The following is a 19,778-nucleotide window of genomic DNA, read 5'->3' on the forward strand; positions in this document are numbered from 1 at the left end:
TATTGTGTCATTTATCATTCTATTATTTTGTTAAAAATATGATGGACTATTAATCTACTTGTTCATTTACTGTTAATATCTGCTTACTTTGTCTTTTAACATGTTCTATCTACCCTTCTGTTAAAATGTAATAATGACATATTCGTCTGTTTGATACTTCACATAAGTTTTGGGCGATATTACAAATGTTGCTATTAATCCAATACCAAGTAGTTACAGGATCATACATTGGTCATAATTATTGTTCTCATGTGTCCAGGGACATATTTCCTGCGTTTAAAAACAATAAAAATAGATAAAGGATTCTGTGATAGTAAAAAATATTGATGTAATCATTGTAGTATCGCCTATGTACGGCTATTGTACTTTGTATCGTAACAGTCAATGTCTATGTAAAAAGGGCATTTGTTTACATACAGGAGCGCTAGCTTTCTGTTAGCGGTTAGCTATTGTATCCTCCAACGGTGTGTAGTGACGCATGTTTAGCTATTCCTCGTCCTGCAGGGATGATACTTGTAAGAAACTTACTTTGTCACCACAGAGGCGAGGATTAGTGGTTTAAAATTAGCTAAAACTACCAACTATGAATGTTCGTTAGAGGCTAGCTGGCTAACGGCTAACACTCAGTGTCTATAGCTTTAAAGGCCTACTGAAATGAATTGTTTTTATTTAAACGAGGATAGCAGATCCATTCTATGTGTCATACTTGATCATTTCGCGATATTGCCATATTTTTGCTGAAAGGATTTAGTAGAGAAAATCGACGATAAAGTTCGCAACTTTTGGTCGCTGATAAAAAAAGCCTTGCCTGTGCCAGAAGTAGCGTGACGTCACAGGTTGAAAGGCTCCTCACATTTCCCCATTGTTTACACCAGCAGCGAGAGCGATTCGGACCGAGAAAGCGACGATTACCCCATTAATTTGAGCCAGGATGAAAGATTTGTGGATGAGGAACGTGAGAGTGAAGGACTAGAGTGCAGTGCGGGACGTATCTTTTTTCGCTCTGACCGTAACTTAGGTACAAGCTGGCCCATTGGATTCCACACTCTCTCCTTTTTCTATTGTGGATCACGGATTTGTATTTTAAACCACCTCGGATACTATATCCTCTTGAAAATGAGAGTGGAGAACGCGAAATGGACATTCACAGTGACTTTTATCTCCACGACAATACATCGGCGAAGCACTTTAGCTACGGAGCTAACGTGATAGCACATCAGTCTTAAATGCAGATAGAAACAACAGAAATAAACCCCTGACTGGAAGGATAGACAGAAAATCAACAATACTATTAAACCATGGACATGTAACTACACGGTTAATGCTTTCCAGCCTGGCGAAGCTTAACAATGCTGTTGCTAACGACGCCGTTGAAGCTAACTTAGCAACGGGACCTCACAGAGCTATGCTAAAAACATTAGCTATCCACCTACGCCAGCCAGCCCTCATCTGCTCATCAACACCCGTGCTCACCTGCGTTCCAGCGATCGACGGAGCGACGAAGGACTTCACCCGATCATCGATGCGGTCGGCGGCTAGCGTCGGATAGCGCGTCTGCTATCCAAGTCAAAGTCCTCCTGGTTGTGTTGCTGCAGCCAGCCGCTAATACACCGATCCCACCTACAACTTTCTTCTTTGCAGTCTTCATTGTTCATTAAACAAATTGCAAAAGATTCACCAACACAGATGTCCAGAATACTGTGGAGTTTTGCGATGAAAACAGAGCTTTTTGTATTGGATACAATGTGTCCGAATACTTCCGTTTCAACCATTGACGTCACGCGCATACGTCATCATACATAGACGTTTTCAACCGGAAGTTTAGCGGGAAATGTAAAATGTCACTCTATAAGTTAACCCGGCCGTATTGGCATGTGTTGCAATGTTAAGATTTCATCATTGATATATAAACTATCAGACTGCGTGGTCGGTAGTAGTGGCTTTCAGTAGGCCTTTAACTTCATTAGTTATGCATCGGCAAATTTTCAGGACTTACACAGATCTCAAATACAGATCAGCAGGTACCAGAAGGTAAAAAAAGTTGGTTTTGCATGATATTGTGAAACAAAACGCCGGATAATATGTCATCTAATGGGTGCCATTTTGCGGTCCTCTTACACACACCATAGTAATACTTGTATCTCTGACTTCGGTAGCCGTAATGGGCCGACAATCCATCAAGCGGTACGGCTTCAAAGTCATACTAAAACATTTTGGCAGATTTTTGAGTGCCGTGTGTAATGTTCTCTAATCTCAATGGAACATTTAAAGTTTTGGTGTTTACTGGCGTCTTATTGTAGTCTACACATATCTCTTATGTGTGACTACCCGCCCCTCCCAACCCCGCCCACCTCAACCTCCTCATGCTCTCTCATGGAGAGCATGTCCCAAATTCCAAGCTGCTGTTTTGAGGCATGTTAAAAAAAATAATGCACTTTGTGACTTCGATAATAAATATGGCAGTTTTTCCCTAACTTGAGTTGATTTATTTTGGAAAACCTTGTTACATTGTTTAATGCATCCAGCGGGGCATCACAACAAAATTAGGCATAATAATGTGTTAATTCCACGACTGTATATATCGGCATCGGTTGATATCGGATTCGGTAATTAAGAGTTGGACAATATCAGGATATCGACAAAAAAGCCATTATCGGACATCTCTAGTATCGACTAATCGTCGCGGCCCGAGTTTCAATAGGTAATTTTGCCCCGCTGACAGCAATATGGCCATTTTAATGCCGCACCGACAGCACCACACGGTGTTGTCTCGCCTATATAGACCGTATCAATCTAAAGCTGACGGTCCGGTGTCAATAAAAGTCTATTAACTTGCTCGGTCTTGACAGGAAAAGTAGGAGTCAAAGCACGGGGAGAAAATCATTGTCCATAATTACAGAGCTCCTCGTATCACAGCACTAACATTAGTGTTCTAGAAGATGATGGCTCCAATTACTCCAACAGCATGACCTCCATTAAGCCGCTCTATTGTAAAACACAGCCTTTTTATTTCCGCAATATTGTCCCTGTTCGACTCCTATACAGTACACCTGGAGTCTTATGAGTCACATCTCTTTCTGTTGTCGCCCTTGTTTGTCCTGCAGCTGGACTCTCCTCCCGTCGCCATGGCTGCGCCACACCCTGCCGAGGAAGAGGACGGTCACGTGACCCCCGACGCTCTTCTTTTTTTTTTTTTTTTTCAGTCCAGAGGTAACTTTCTTGCATTGTGCTATTTCTCTTAATAAACACAGGACGTGAATGCCGAGTCATGGAGAAGGGATAGGGTTAAATTATTATTATTATTTATTTTTATTTTTATTGACATCCAGTATCAGACATTCCTATCCATTACATCACATTCACATATATCATACATCTGTTGTCTGCCTTAAATGTCAAAATATTTTTTGTTTATATCCCAACCATTCCACCCACCCCCCCCTTAAAAAAAAAGAAGAAACAGCAAAAAAAAACAAAGTAATATCTACAAATACATCAATTAAATAAACGAAAAAAGAAATAATAATAAATTAATAATAATGATAATAATCAGAAATTAAAAATATATATATAAAAAAAAAAAAATATATATATATATATATATATATATATATATATATATATATATATATATATAGGGAGTAAAAAAGGGATAGGGTTAAATTGACTCCTATACGTTAAAAAAAACAAAAACAAAAAAAAACATTTAACACATTTCCACCATTTGAATCCTCCTATAGTTTTTATACAGTGGCATTAATTAGGGAATACACAGTATCCAACAAGCCAGTTCTTGCTCTATGTTTGAATTGGTCCATAAGGGAGCGCTACCATAAGTGCAAATGGTCCCTCGCCGTCTATAACGCATGCACAAGAATAGAATCAAAAAAAATATAGGAGTGGCACCCGGAGAGGAAGGCGGCGATGTTGTCCGCGTTGCTAGAACAGTCTTCCCACCTTGTGGCAGCGCGAGTGAACTGAAGCTGCATCAATGCGTGAGCTGCGGGGGGGTTAAGAGACGGCGAGGAGGAGAGAGAGAGAGAGAGGGAGGGAGGGAGAGATGCAGGGAGGCAGAGAGGGCGGGCATGCAAAAGGGATGCTGGAGGGAGAGCGAGGAGGAGAGAGAGCAATAGGGAGGGGAGTTTAAACTAAGTGCTATGTTTTGGGACAGCTAATCTGCTAGCGAGCGGTGCGAGGATCGGAGCGTATTGTGCGAGCCAGTGTGCGGGGGACAAGATAAGGCAGCACGCCAGCCCGCCCAGCCTGACCGACCGACTGCCTGACTTCTTTCTTTTCAACGCGCCGACTCCAGGGAGGTTAACAAAAAAACAACCAACAACAACAAACAAAAAAACAACATACTGAGACTCGAGACGTGTGCAAAAAGGAATCCTGGGCAGAAGCGGCATCACCATCCGAGACAACCAGAGCAGAGAAAATAAAGGACTTCAAAAGTGACACCTGCAGATTTTTTTTTTTTCCCACCCTTTTTTTTTTAACTCTTTATTTTTTTTTATTTATTACGCTTCCCGGGGACTGACTCCCATCCGTAGCGGAAAAGGCAAGGAAAGGGTCGACGCTGACGTTCAGGACCGAATACCACCGCGATTTTGAACATGTTTGAAATAAGCCGAACACTCAACGCCGCCTTGTTGAGCAACGAGGTAAAGACAACCCTTCCCTCTTCCTCCTCATGGTCTTCTTCCTCCTCCTCCTCCTCCTCCTCCTCCTCATCCACACACCTTACCTGTCTGCTGCCAACCATTCTGCCATGCCTGTTTGTCTCTGCATGCACCAGACCGCGCGTCACCTTTTTACGTGCGGCGCTCGACAACCGGGCTGCTTGGAGCGGCCGTTGTCTCACCTTTCCGTGTAGCGCTCGATAACAAGACTGTTTTGGAGCAGCTGTAACCAGTAAATGTTCATACGGGGGGCTGGTGGGGATGGCGGAGAGCTAGCCGGGAGCCATACTTTGCATCACCGCATCATTGTCGGGAGGTGGCCGGGCTCCGACCATACGCTTCTAAGTGTGAGAGCTTGCACATGTGTGTGTTGGCCAGCAAAAATGTCCCCCCTAATCCCTCCCTTCTCCACACACACACACACACACACTCCCTCTGTCCTTTTTAATATTCATCATCGCCCTTCCTACCTGCTGTTATCTGTCCCTCCCCTCCCTCTCCACCCTCCCCTACCCTTCCCACATCTATATGTGTGAGCGTGTGTGTGTGTGTGTGTGTGTGTGTGTGTGTTCTGTGAGCAGCATCTCAAGATGATGGCGAGGTACGGGCAGCTCTCGGGACTAGCAGCCAGTGGCGTGGGCTCCGTCCCCGAGTCTCACTCGCCGCTATTTCCCAGGGATCTCCCGTCATCGCCCGCCCAGACGGGCTACAGGTCATCCCTGGTAAGAGGATATATAGACAGAGCACTATGTCTCCATGCACATCTTTTTTTGTTTCTTTTTTGTTTTGTTTTTCTCAATTGAACACCGGCGTGTGTGTGTGTGTGTGTGTGTGTGTGTGTGTGTGGCATGTTTGTGAGGAAAAAGGGCAGCGAGAGAACAAATCAATTGTGCCATCCAGCCGGTAATCCTCAACGGATGCTATTAGTAAATATTTACGTTGTTGTGTTTGTTCAATTACCCTACGCCTACTGTGTCTTTAGTCTGCGCCAGACAGACTGTTATCAAGGGAATTTGAAGTGCGTGTGTGTGTGTGACGTGTGCGTGCCTGCATGGCTGAAACAATTCCTAGTTGTGGAATTTCCATCCCCGCATTGTGTCCGAGTGTAACCGGTGGTCTTTTTTCCTCTGCGTAGTGTGGATTTTATGGAGCACGACCGACACCACGGGTTGCTGCTCAGCTGCACTTTACTGATAATACACAGAATACAACTGTCGTCAACAATGTCCTGCCATCGTCGAGCCGCTCTCCCGCTACCGTAGACAAAAGGGCGTAGTTACGTACAACACTGAAATAAAAACATACCTGATAATACACAGAATACAACTGTCAACAATGTCCTGCCATCGTCGAGCCGCTCTCCCGCTATCGTAGACAAAAGGGCGGAGTTACATACAACAGTGGAATAAAAACATACCTGATAATACACAGAATACAACTGTCAACAATGTCCTGCCATCGTCGAGCCGCTCTCCCGGTATCGTAGACAAAAAGGCGGAGTTACATGCAACAGTGGAATAAAAACATACCTGATAATACACAGAATACGACTGTCGTCAACAATGTCCTGCCATCGTCGAGCCGCTCTCCCGCTATCGTAGACAAAAAGGCGGAGTTACGTACAACAGTGGAATAAAAACATACCTGATAATACACAGAATACGACTGTCGTCAACAATGTTCTGCCATCGTCAAGCCGCTCTCCCTCTATCGTAGACATAAGGGCGGAGTTACATACAACAGTGGAAAAAAAACATACCTGATATTACACAGAATACAACTGTCGTCAACAATGTTCTGCCATCGTCGAGCCGCTCTCCCGCTATCGTAGACAAAAGGGCGGAGTTACGTACAACGGTGGAATAAAAACATACCTGATAATACACAGAATACAACTATCAACAATGTTCTGCCATCGTCGAGCCGCTCTCCCGCTATCGTAGACAAAAAGGCGGAGTTACGTACAACGGTGGAATAAAAACATACCTGATAATACACAGAATACAACTATCAACAATGTTCTGCCATTGTCGAGCCGCTCTCCCGCTATCGTAGACAAAAAGGCGGAGTTACGTACAACAGTGGAATAAAAACATACCTGATAATACACAGAATACAACTGTCGTCAACCATGTTCTGCCATCGTCGAGCCGCTCTCCCGCTATCGTAGACAAAAAGGCGGAGTTACGTACAACAGTGGAATAAAAACATACCTGATAATACACAGAATATGACCGTCGTCAACAATGTTCTGCCAACGTCGAGCCCTTCTGCCACTACCGTAGACAAAAGGGCGGAGTTATATACAACAGTGAAATAAAAACATACCTGATAATACACAGAATACAACTATCAACAATGTTCTGCCATCGTCAAGCCGCTCTCCCTCTATCGTAGACAAAAGGGCGGAGTTACATACAACAGTGGAAAAAAAACATACCTGATATTACACAGAATACAACTGTCGTCAACAATGTTCTGCCATCGTCGAGCCGCTCTCCCGCTATCGTAGACAAAAGGGCGGAGTTACGTACAACGGTGGAATGAAAACATACCTGATAATACACAGAATACAACTATCAACAATGTTCTGCCATCGTCGAGCCGCTCTCCCGCTATCGTAGACAAAAAGGCGGAGTTACGTACAACGGTGGAATAAAAACATACCTGATAATACACAGAATACAACTATCAACAATGTTCTGCCATCGTCGAGCCGCTCTCCCGCTATCGTAGACAAAAAGGCGGAGTTACGTACAACAGTGGAATAAAAACATACCTGATAATACACAGAATACAACTGTCGTCAACCATGTTCTGCCATCGTCGAGCCGCTCTCCCGCTATCGTAGACAAAAAGGCGGAGTTACGTACAACAGTGGAATAAAAACATACCTGATAATACACAGAATATGACCGTCGTCAACAATGTTCTGCCAACGTCGAGCCCTTCTGCCACTACCGTAGACAAAAGGGCGGAGTTATATACAACAGTGAAATAAAAACATACCTGATAATACACAGAATACAACTATCAACAATGTCCTGCCATCGTCGAGCCGCTCTCCCGCTATCATAGACAAAAGGGCGGAGTTACGTACAACAGTGGAATAAAAACATACCCAATAATACACAGAATACGACTGTCGTCAACAATGTTCTGCCATTGTCGAGCCGCTCTCACGCTATCGTAGACAAAAAGGCGGAGTTGTGTACAACAGTGGAATAAAAACATACCTGATAACACACAGAATACAACTGTCGTCAACAATGTTCTGCCATCGTCGAGCCGCTCTCCCGCTATCGTAGACAAAAGGGCGGAGTTACGTACAACGGTGGAATAAAAACATACCTGATAATACACAGAATACAACTATCAACAATGTTCTACCATCGTCGAGCCGCTCTCCCGCTATCGTAGACAAAAAGGCGGAGTTACGTACAACGGTGGAATAAAAACATACCTGATAATACACAGAATACAACTGTCGTCAACAATGTTCTGCCATCGTCAAGCCGCTCTCCCGCTATCGTAGACAAAAAGGCGGAGTTACGTACAACAGTGGAATAAAAACATACCTGATAATACACAGAATATGACCGTCGTCAACAATGTTCTGCCAACGTCGAGCCCTTCTGCCACTATCGTAGACAAAAGGGCGGAGTTACATACAACAGTGAAATAAAAACATACCTGATAATACACAGAATACAACTATCAACAATGTTCTGCCATCGTCGAGCCGCTCTCCCGCTATCGTAGACAAAAGGGCGGAGTTACCTACAACAGTGGAATAAAAACATACCCGATAATACACAGAATACGACTGTCGTCAACAATGTTCTGCCATTGTCGAGCCGCTCTCACGCTATCGTAGACAAAAAGGCGGAGTTGTGTACAACAGTGGAATAAAAACATATCTGATAATACACAGAATACGACTGTCGTCAACAATGTTCTGCCATCGTCGAGCCGCTCTCCCTCTATCGTAGACAATAGGGCGGAGTTACGTACAACAGTGGAATAAAAACCTACCTGATAACACACAGAATACAGTCGTCGTCAACAATGTTCTGCCATCGTCGAGCCGCTCTCCCGCTACCGTAGACAAAAGGGCGGAGTTACATACAACAGTGAAATAAAAACATACCTGATATTACACAGAATACGACCGTCGTCAACAATGTTCTGCCAACGTCGAGCCCTTCTCCCGCTATCATAAACAAAAGGGCGGAGTTACGTACAACAGTGGAATAAAAACATACCCGATAATACACAGAATACAACTGTCGTCAACAATGTTCTGCCATCGTCGAGCCGCTCTCCCGCTACCGTAGACAAAAGGGCGGAGTTACGTACAACAGTGGAATAAAAACATACCTGATAATACACAGAATACGACTGTCGTAAACAATGTTCTGCCATCGTCGAGCCGCTCTCCCTCTATCGTAGACAAAAGGGCGGAGTCAGGTACAACAGTGGAATAAAAACATACCTGATAATACACAGAATACGACTGTCAACAATGTCCTGCCATCGTCGAGCCGCTCTCCCGCTATCGTAGACAAAAAGGCGGAGTTACGTACAACAGTGGAATAAAAACATACCTGATAATACACAGAATACGACTGTCGTCAACAATGTCCTGCCATCGTCGAGCCGCTCTCCCGCTATCGTAGACAAAAGGGCGGAGTTACGTATAACAGTGGAATAAAAACATACCTGATAATAATACACAGAATACGACTGTCGTCAACCATGTTCTGCCATCGTCGAGCCCCTCTCCCTCTATCGTATACAAAAGGGCGGAGTTACATACAACATTGGAATAAAAACATACCTGATGATAACACACAGAATACAACTGTCGTCAACAATGTTCTGCCATCGTCGAGCCGCTCTCCCGCTATCGTAGACAAAAAGGCGGAGTTACGTACAACAGTGGAATAAAAACATACCTGATAATACACATAATACGACTGTCGTCAACAATGTTCTGCCAAGGTAGAGCCCTTCTCCCACTATCGTAGACAAAAGGGCGGAGTTACGTACAACAATGGAATAAAAACATACCTGATAACACACAGAATACGACTGTCGTCAACAATGTTCTACCATCGTCGAGACCCTACACCAGGGATGTCAAACCGGTTTTCATTAGGGGCACATGGCAGTTATGGCTGCCATCAGAGGACGGCTTATAAGCGAATAATGTATGAATTAACCTCTGGATTTCATTATTAATTAAATATAAATTGTTTTGAATTAGATTGTCGATTTTACAGTAAAAACTTTACATTTGCAAAATGTTACTGTAAAATATTGGATTTATTTATTTATTTTTTTTTACAACATTTTACGGTAAATGGAAAAACAGTACCACTGTTTTGGGGAGGTGGGGGGTCGGGGGGTTTGCAGAACTTAGAACTTAGTTGCCAGAATGTTTGTGTTAAATTGACATTGGTTTTACAACATTATATTGTGAATGGAAAATTAGTACAAGTTCTTTTATTTTAATCTGGCAACTTAGCTGCTAGTTTTTCTACCGTAAAAAACAAATGTGCCGTCTTTCCATTTACAGTAACACACCGTTAAAAAAACAACAACCGTAGATTTTACAGTCAAAAACTGGCAGGTCAGTCAACAGAATTTTAACGCATAAAAACAGTAGTATTTTTTTTAAAAATTTACAGTAATATGATGTAAAGAACAACGTAAAATGTATTTTCATTTGTATTCATTTGATGGGTAGTTTGCTGTCAAATTAAGTATTTGTACTTATTTTTATTTAGACAAAAACATGTTTGGAAAGTATGATAATATACTGTAATATTGGATACTATTAAAGTCGAAATGGTATGCAATTTCAAGCAGTACACATATTTTCTCCGTCAAAATGAACAAAAAGCCATTACATCTAGTGAGAAAATATGAAGTAGTTTATTGACACATAATTTCCAGGTGTTTGCGGGCCAGACAAAATGATGTCGCGGGCCAGATATGCCCCCCCCCCGGGCCTTGAGTTGGACACCTGTGCCAATACAAATACAAACAATGAACAAGAAAGTGAACTTAAGTTCTCAACAGGACAATACATTTTCTGTCGCCTACCTCTCCCGCTATGGTAGACAAAAGGGAAATTGGAAGGGCGTGTCCAACGCATATAAAAAGACAGGTGTCACAGTAATTATTGCAGTAGGAGGGAAAACGAGACAATGGTTCCATATTGGCAAAACATCGAAAAACATTCAGGTATTTGCACGTAACTTACACATTTTGTGTAATTATAACCATAATAAAATATTACAAAATGCATTATTTACAAGACGTAAGGATTAGCATCAAACACGGTGCCACAATTCTGCCCACTGAAGACTCACGGTATGTTCATCTCCACTGATGACTTAAAAAAATAAAAATCTAATAGTAAAAATGAAAAAATCCCTGTCTCGCCAACATTAAGGCGACACCGAGGCTCAGATACCCACACCCCAAAGCCTCCCGGAAGCTTCCGTTAACCTACTGTCACGCTGCTGACGATGCCCGAGGGGGTTTCCGGCAAACTCTATGCGGCGGTGAATAAAGCGAATATGGAGTCGGGCTTGGTTCTCACAACAGTTCAAACATTGGGGTTGACCGTGCATGATGCTGGCACACCAAGAAGAATAATAAGTTGTGTTTATTCCCACACTTTGATTGACATGTCGACGTGTCGTTTGAGGCGGTCAACTTTCCAGTCACTTTGAATTGAACGGCGCTGATTGAGAATGTAATTAGCATGTGGAGGGGATGGGGGGGGGTATGCTTACCAGCCTTATTATGAATAACTCCTCATCGCATTATTTTACATTCTAAGTGTGGGTTTCCGAGGTGTGTGTTTGTAGTTCCTGCTTGTGATTTTCTACGTTGGTCGTTCCTCTCTATGTGTGTGCGTGTGTGCGTGATTACCCTGTTTAAGAAAGACCATCGTGATTAATGGTACCTTCATTAAGCTCAGCGAGCTCATTTGCATACATTATACAAATGCGGTGGAAAACTGATGGCTTTAATGTTTTTAAAAGCGGCATCACATTCTTTTTACCTTTAGGCAACACAACATCAAAACCACTGGAAACTAATTATATTTAGTTTGCTTGTTGTTTTTCTGTCCCTTTTTATATTTTTATTTCTTTAATTTTTTTTTGGAATAAATATCAACGTCCTCTGCGGTGATTTTTTTTTTTTTTTTTTTTTGGTCTTGTCCAGCCACTTAGGCAAATCATATTGTTGATGTAGATCAGTGGTTCTCAACCTTTTTTTCAGTGATGTACCCCCTGTGAATTTTTTTTTAAATTCAAGTACCCCCTAACCAGAGCAAAGCATTTTTGGTTGCAAAAAAGAGATAAAGAAGTAAAATACAGCACTATGTCATCAGTTTCTGATTTATTAAATTGTATAACAGTGCAAAATATTGCTCATTTGTTGTGGTCTTTCTTGAACTATTTGGGAAAAAATATATAAAAAAAACTAAAAACTTGTTGAAAAATAAACAAGTGATTCAATTATAAATAAAGTTTTCTACACGTAGAAGTAATCAACTTAAAGTGCCCTCTTTGGGGATTGTAATAGAGATCCATCTGGATTCATGAACTTAATTCTAAACATTTATTTTGTTGAAGTATTATTCAATAAATGTATTTTTAAAGGATTTTTGAATTGTTGCTATTTTTCGAATATTTAAAAAAAATCTCACATACCCCTTGGCATACCTTCAAGTACCCCCAGGGGTACGCGTACCCCCATTTGAGAACCACTGATGTAGATGATCATATCTGCTGTACAGATTTACTTTACAGGGCTGAAAACTGTATCACAATATACGTTTTTTACATTGGTCGATATCGATAATTATTGATATTTTTTATGACCTATGAACATAAGGACCAGGACAAAAATACAATAAATGTCACCCTTTTTACTTTAAATGTAACCTTCCTCTCAGCTAACAATAATGAAATGTCAACACAAGCATGAAAAACAATCAATGTAAACAAAATTCTAAAATCACAATAAACACTTAATAGTCTCTTTTAAGGTAAAAAAAAAAAGAAGGAATATGTAAGAAATGCCTCATAAAGTGTAACAAAATAGTGCAAAGTGTGAAAACAAGTAAACAAAACAAACAAGTATTTACAGGTTTAGTGCCCCAAATACTATTTAAGTATTATTTGACCAAATTATTATTTTAAAAATAGCACGTGTTATATTCTGTGATTTATTTGAATTATACAGTCCTGCCCTTTAGTTCCTACCTGTTTCCGTACATCCGAATAGGGAATGGACATGTGTTGATAAGAAACGATAAACTAAAAAGTCCCAAAAACGGCCATATTGTAGAGGTGACTTTTCTTTATTTTATCTTCTATTTCTACACTCTCTGCAGAACTAATTTATTAATTGTTTCCGCTCTGTACAAAAAATCGACAGCGAGATGGTGCGAGTCAAAAGTGATGGTTGATACTGTTACGCGATTGGCTGTTTAGCGTGTCCCTCCCATTTCACGACCACTTCCTGTTTGGCTAGCTTACCACCAGACTGCGAGTGCCTTTGTTCGTGAAAGCAACCAAACTTCATTATTTCCGTTTTTTCCCCACCAAAAAAAATATATTTATCGGACGTTTTATCGAATGCTTATTATATTGATATGATTACATGTCTGTCGCGATATATATTGATATCGTTTTATCGACCAAGCCTGAAGGGTGGGATTTTTCTCTTGTTGCCCTATTTGCACAAAAAATGCCCCCCTTAAAGAGGAACTTCACTTTTTTGGGGGATTTTCCCTATCGTTCACAATCATCATGAAAGACATGACGGATATATTTTGTTCTAATGCATTCTAAATATTAAATAAATCTAAATAAAAGTCCACTTACAGCAGAGCCAATGGGAGCTCCACTATTCCGCTCATAAAATCCGATAAATAGCCATTCAAAAAGCGCCAACAATACTCCATTTACACTTCGTGACTTGAATATTAACCAAGTATTATTGATATTTTTATTATAAGCGCTAACGCAGACCGACTATTTATACCATTGACGCGATCCCTTCCTATTTCTCACTTCCCTGCTCCCTGTAAGCTTATTGTAGATGGTAAATCATGCCTCTCACCTGGAAAGAAGATGGCTGGTGATAAAATCCAACAAGTTGGGACACAATGACAGCCGTTTAGGACCCGGAACTGGCGAGAACGACACGAAAAGTGCTTGTTTCTCCGCGTTTCTTCACAAGGATTATGAGAGGTTCTTCATCTCAATGGGAATATATGAACATCCGAGCAGTCGGCATCTTAATGACAGCAGACGTTGTACAGTAAGTGATGTTTTATCATGTTTGTTGGCTGTCATAATGCAGTGAGTAATAATCAGTGATGAAGGAAAAACGCAAACGTGATGCGTTTTTGAAATTAATGCGCCGCGTATGCTTAAAATGATCAAAATACGTAAATATTAAATGTTTTAAATGTGCCTGTTACTACATCATGTATATAAAACCTCAATGGAGGTGTTTGGATGTTATTTCAAAGGGCTTTATAGGCGGAATTGAACGGCTCCCATAGGTTACATTGTAAGCTAACTTTTGATCGCATTTATTTAACATTTAGAATGCATTAAATAAAAAAAAAAATACATCCGCCGTCATGTCTTAATTGTGAATGATAAGCAAAATTCCCCCAAAAAGTGCAGTACCCCTTTTAAAAAGAGTAAAATAAGAAATGACACAAGTCATTCATGAGCCAAAACATTTTGACAATGGAACAAATCTACATTTTTTTGGTCAGATTTCTTGAAATAAGGCATTCCTTCTCAATCAGTGGGGTGGAGGGGCGGTACGGTGCCAGGGGGGGGGGGGGGGGGGGGCGTATGTGACCTCGGGGAAACATGCTTTTTTTGCCGTATCAGAATATGATGAAGCGTATGGGAGACGAGGAAAGACCCGTGTGTTGTTTCCTTTAACGCTAATAAGCTAACAATGTTATGCAGAGGTATAGTTGTAACAATTGCATAGACAAATTATACTATTTATAGTCACAGTGGGTCGCGGGGGCGCAAAATAATTTATTCTCCCTAGGGGGGGGGGGGGGGGGCGTAAAAGAAAATATTTGTAAAGCACTAAAATAAGACATTATATTTAAGCTTTGAAAACTTAAAAGAGATCTTGAAATTGGCAATTAAAACTTGTAATTAGTTATATTCACTAGTATTGTGAAGTGTTGTGTCTTATCCTATTTGTGTCTTAAAGGCCTACTGAAAGCCACTACTACCGACCACGCAGTCTGATAGTTTATATATCAATGATGAAATCTTAACATTGCAACACATGCCTATACGGCCGGGTTAACTTATAAAGTGCAATTTTAAATTTCCCGCTAAACTTCCGGCTGAAAATGTCTATATATGATGACATATGCGTGTGACGTCAATCGTTGAAACGGAAGTATTGGTACCCCATTGAATCCAATACAAAAAAGCTCTGTTTTCATCTCAAAATTCCACAGTATTCTGGACATCTGTGTTGGTGAATCTTTTGCAATTTGTTTAATGAACAATGGAGACTGCAAAGAAGAAAGCTGTAGGTGGGATCGGTGTATTAGCGGCTGGCTGTAGCAACACAACCAGGAGGACTTTGACTTGGATAGCAGACGCACTAGCCGACGCTAGCCGCCGACCGCACGGATGATCGGGTGAAGTCCTTCCGTCGATCGCTGGAACGCAGGTGAGCACGGGTGTTGATGAGCAGATGAGGGCTGGCTGGCGTAGGTGGAGCGCTAATGTTTTTATCATAGCTCTGTGAGGTCCCGTTGCTAAGTTAGCTTCAATGGCGTCGTTAGCAACAGCATTGTTAAGCTTCGCCAAGCTGGAAATTATTAACCGTGTATTTACATGTCCATGGTTTAATAGTATTGTTGATCTTCTGTCTATCCTTCCAGTCAGGGATTTATTTATTTTGTTTCTATCTGCATTTGAGCCCGATGCTATCACGTTATCTCCGTAGCTAAAGAGCTTCGCCGATGTATTGTCGTGGAGATAAAAGTCAATGTGAATGTCCATTTCGCGTTCTCGACTCTCATTTTCAAGAGGATATAGTATCCGAGGTGGTTTAAAATACAAATCCGTGATCCACAATAGAAAAAGGAGAAAGTGTGGAATCAAATGAGCCAGCTTGTACCTAAGTTACGGTCAGAGCGAAAAAAGATACGTCCTGCACTGCACTGTAGTCCTTCACTCTCACTTTCCTCATCCACAAATCTTTCATCCTCGCTCAAATTAATGGGGTAATCGTCGCTTTCTCGGTCCGAATCTCTCTCGCTGCATTGTAAACAATGGGGAAATGTGAGGAGTCCTTCCTCCGGTGACGTCACGCTACTTCCGGTACAGGCAAGGCTTTTTTTTTATAAGCGACCAAAAGTTGCGACCTTTATCGTCGTTGTTCTCTACTAAATCTTTTCAGCAAAAATATGGCAATATCGCGAAATGATCAAGTATGACACATAGAATGGATCTGCTATTCCCGTTTAAATTTAAAAAAATCATTTCAGTAGGCCTTTAAACTTGCGATGCTCAAAAGTATTTATTTTTTTTCCTCAGCAGGTCTATTCCCTAAAAACAAGCAAACATTTACTATTGAGTGGATTATGTGTTAAATTTGTTTAGGTATTTTGACTAGAAATTAGAATATATACCAGTTGAGATTGTGAGTTTTTCCAGTGCATTTGACTTTATTAATTGGATATATTTCGTGTTTGGAGCAGGAGGGGATAGAAAGAAAGGGGGTTGGGGGGAGAAAAGGGGGGAAATTGCAGGGACAAGAGGAGGACAACAACAACAACAACAGGAATGTTGTTTTTAGTCTGGTACTGCAGAGGACGCTGGCTCTACAGGAGGATGTTTGCACAAGTCGACATGTCCGAAAAGAAGTAGGAAGAAGCAGTCCATAGTTTGTTCTTCACTGTAAAAAAAAAAAAAAATCTGTAAAAAAAACGGTCATCTACTGGCAGCTATGGCTGCCAAACGAAAACCATAACATTAAAGTAAAACATTGTAACCCAAATAATGATGAAAAACATTATAATTACAGAAATTTTCATGAAACCTTTTACGGAAAAATATCGTAATATTACATGAATTTGAAAGTAATTTAAGAAAACAGAAAATGCTACGTATAATTAATTTGGTATTTTTCTGTAAAAAAAATAGAAATATACATAGTTTGTCATTACTGGCGTATTACTTAAAATAACAGGCGGATTGTTTATTTACAGATAATGTCTTCAATTCTACAGTTTTATAAACAAGTTTTTTTTTAAAAAGAAAAATTACAGTAGAAATTTAGAGTAAATTAACCATAAAAATAGGATTTTTTTTTTTTACAGTGTTCCTGTTTATTATAGAAAAGTGTTGCAAAAGCAATTCATTCCTGGGAGAAAAAAAAGTATATGCTGTTAATAATCAGCATTCGTCCAGACTCAGGATGACTGTGAGCCCCCATGTGTAACCTCAGACAAAGGCCATGAAATAAGGAGCACGGAAAGATGGAAATCTGAATTGCAAATGCGTTCATATTTCAGTCAGCCGAGATTTAATTTTCGAGAAAGACACGTTTTATAAAAAAAAAAAAAAAAAAAAAAAGCTGCAGTGCGCCGTGCTTCCCAGCTGAATGTTGTTAATTTCTAGAAAGTGCCGCTGATTGCCCACCGCAGGCAGCTGACGTTCTCGATGTGACATGAGGCTTTGTTTGGCAACTCTCATTTTCTCTCTCTGTTTCAACAAAAAAAGGGGCCGAGGGGGAGGGATGGGAGCGCGTCACATTTTATTCCGACCCACAGGAAACGACGACGACGTGTGCCGTTAAGGAGCTGGAGGTCACCCTGGCGTCACGTCGATGATTAGCTCCTTCCGTCTGCCGCTCTGATTGCGTGCAGGAAAAATGAGCGCGGTTGCAGGTGCGGAAACAGAAAGAAACGCGGCGCTAATCGTCCAAACGGAAAGAGAAGACGTGTTTGTTTGTTTGTTTTTTTTCCTCTTTAAAAGGCATTCTTTGCCCCGCGAGCTACGAGGGCTGCCCTGTGGCGTGTTCGGAACTGGAGCGTGTTATGACTGCATGACCGTATCGTGTTGCCGCCGCTCTCGATGCGAGCACATGCGGCGTGTCAGTCGCGAGGGCGGGGCCTCAAGGTGTTTGTGTGCGTGTGTGTGTGTGTTTGTGTGTGTGTTGCCGCCGGTGCTGCGGGGAGGGCCTGGTGATTAGCAGCTGAGCCTGTGTCCTCTGGGAGCCGTCCCTGCAGAAAGGAGCAGGTGTCTGCCGGCTCGTGCACACAAACAAACATCCCGACTCCCATCTACCGGCTCGGAGTCGACTTCGTTCACACCCAATTTAGCACAAACACTTGTTTCCCCCCCCCCTCCCCATCTTTTTTTTTATTTTATTTTTTTACAACATACAAACAAGCTTGGAGATGTGATCCGTGAGAAAAATAGCCCAGCGTCAGAGTAGAGCCAACACGACCCACCAAAAGGTCGCCCGGCTGCGTTCGCGTACCTCGACCCGGAAGTAATGACCTGTGATTCCCAGCCAGGTTTTGGCAAGGCTCGGGTGGAAATCGGAGTTTGCGGAAAGCCACGCTTCAACAGGGACACAAATAAAAACACAATCTGACAAAGCACGTTTAAACTGTACTTCGTTATATTCAGAAACAACACAGTTGTTTTTACGTTGCAATATTGTAAATGGAAAAACCATACCACTGTTAATTTTACTGTAGAATTAGATCCATTAAAAAAAAAAAAAATGTACGGCAAAATCTACGGTTGTTTTTACAGTGCATTACTGTAAATGGGAGAATCAGAATCAGAATAGTTGTATTGCCATTGTTTGAGAACGGGTTCACAAACTAGGAATTTTTCTTGGTGCAAACGTGCGACATAAAACACATATAACACATATTTGGTATAAAAAGAGCTGTGACTGAGCTATCAGATAGACTTAGAAGGGATTCAAGGAATTCAAGGAGCTGCTGTTAGGAGTTATTGTTCATTTGCCTGATGGCCGAGGGGAAAAAACTGTTCAGGTGGCGGGAGGTGTGGGTCTGGATGGAGCGTAGTCTCCTGCCTGAGGGGAGAGGGGAGAATAGTGTGTGTCCAGGGTGAGAAGAGTCAGCTGTGGTCCGACCCACACGCCTCCTGGTCCTGGAGGAGAACAAGTCCTGGAGGGATGGGAGCTCGCAGCCAATCACCTTCTCAGCAGCACGTACGATGCGCTGCAGTCTATTCTTATCCTGGACTGTGGCGCCGGGGAACCACACTGTGAAATGATACCACTGCTATTTTTACGCTAACGTTTTGACAACTTAGCTGCTAATTGTTTACTGTAAGATCTACGGTCGTTATACACTGTTTTACTGTAAAAACATCGTACACTGTATAAAAAGTCTGCACATTTTAAGGTAAAAATAAACTTGCCAGAATCTAAAAAATTTAATATTTACAGTGGGTTTTTTGCACACCAAATTACTGTACTTTGCTGTACTGTACCGCTGTTACTTTTTACGATAACATTCTGGCGATTGAGTGGCCAGTTTTTTTATTGTGAAATCTACCGTTGTTTTAAACGGAAAAAATGTACCTGTTATTTTTTAATAACAAATTACTGGCAGCTCAGTGAACAGAATTTTACAGTAAAAATAACAGTAGTACAAATGTTAAAATATAGTTTTTTGTTTGATACAGATTTATGGTGAAGTTCTTGCAACTGGGTTGACTGTTTTTTGCTGTAAAATCTAGTCATTTTTTCATTGCAATATTGTAAAGGGAAAAACCATACCACTGTTATTTTTACTGTAAAATTATGTCCATTTAAAAAAAAAATAACGGTAAAATCTACAGTTGTTGTTTTTACAGTGCATTACTGTAAATGGGAAAATTATACCACTGTTATTTTTACGCTAACGTTTTGACAACTTAGCTGCTAATTGTTTACTGTAAGATCTACGGTCGTTATACACTGTTTTACTGTAAACACATCGTACACTGTATAAAAAGTCTGCACATTTTACGG

At 41.2% G+C, this 19,778-nt stretch overlaps 1 protein-coding gene across 6 annotated transcripts in view; it reads left to right on the plus strand.

The window, feature by feature from the left end:
* The window catches only part of elavl4 (ELAV like neuron-specific RNA binding protein 4), a 324,532-nt gene that overhangs the window by 28,805 nt on the left and 275,949 nt on the right, over window positions 1–19,778 (plus strand). For 4 of the 6 annotated variants that reach the window (XM_062027931.1, XM_062027930.1, XM_062027929.1 and 1 more), the window contains 3 exons: window positions 3,105–3,210; window positions 4,172–4,664; window positions 5,264–5,404. In XM_062027931.1, coding sequence (XP_061883915.1) covers window positions 4,617–4,664; window positions 5,264–5,404 — 189 coding nt within the window. In that variant the 5' untranslated portion in view covers window positions 3,105–3,210; window positions 4,172–4,616. Of the gene's footprint in view, window positions 1–3,104; window positions 3,211–4,091; window positions 4,665–5,263; window positions 5,405–19,778 lie in introns of those variants that run through there. The other 2 variants (XM_062027928.1, XM_062027927.1) reach the window with 2 other exon arrangements.

Source organism: Entelurus aequoreus, linkage group LG19 (assembly GCF_033978785.1).
Source record: "Entelurus aequoreus isolate RoL-2023_Sb linkage group LG19, RoL_Eaeq_v1.1, whole genome shotgun sequence".
Classification (NCBI taxonomy): domain Eukaryota; kingdom Metazoa; phylum Chordata; class Actinopteri; order Syngnathiformes; family Syngnathidae; genus Entelurus; species Entelurus aequoreus.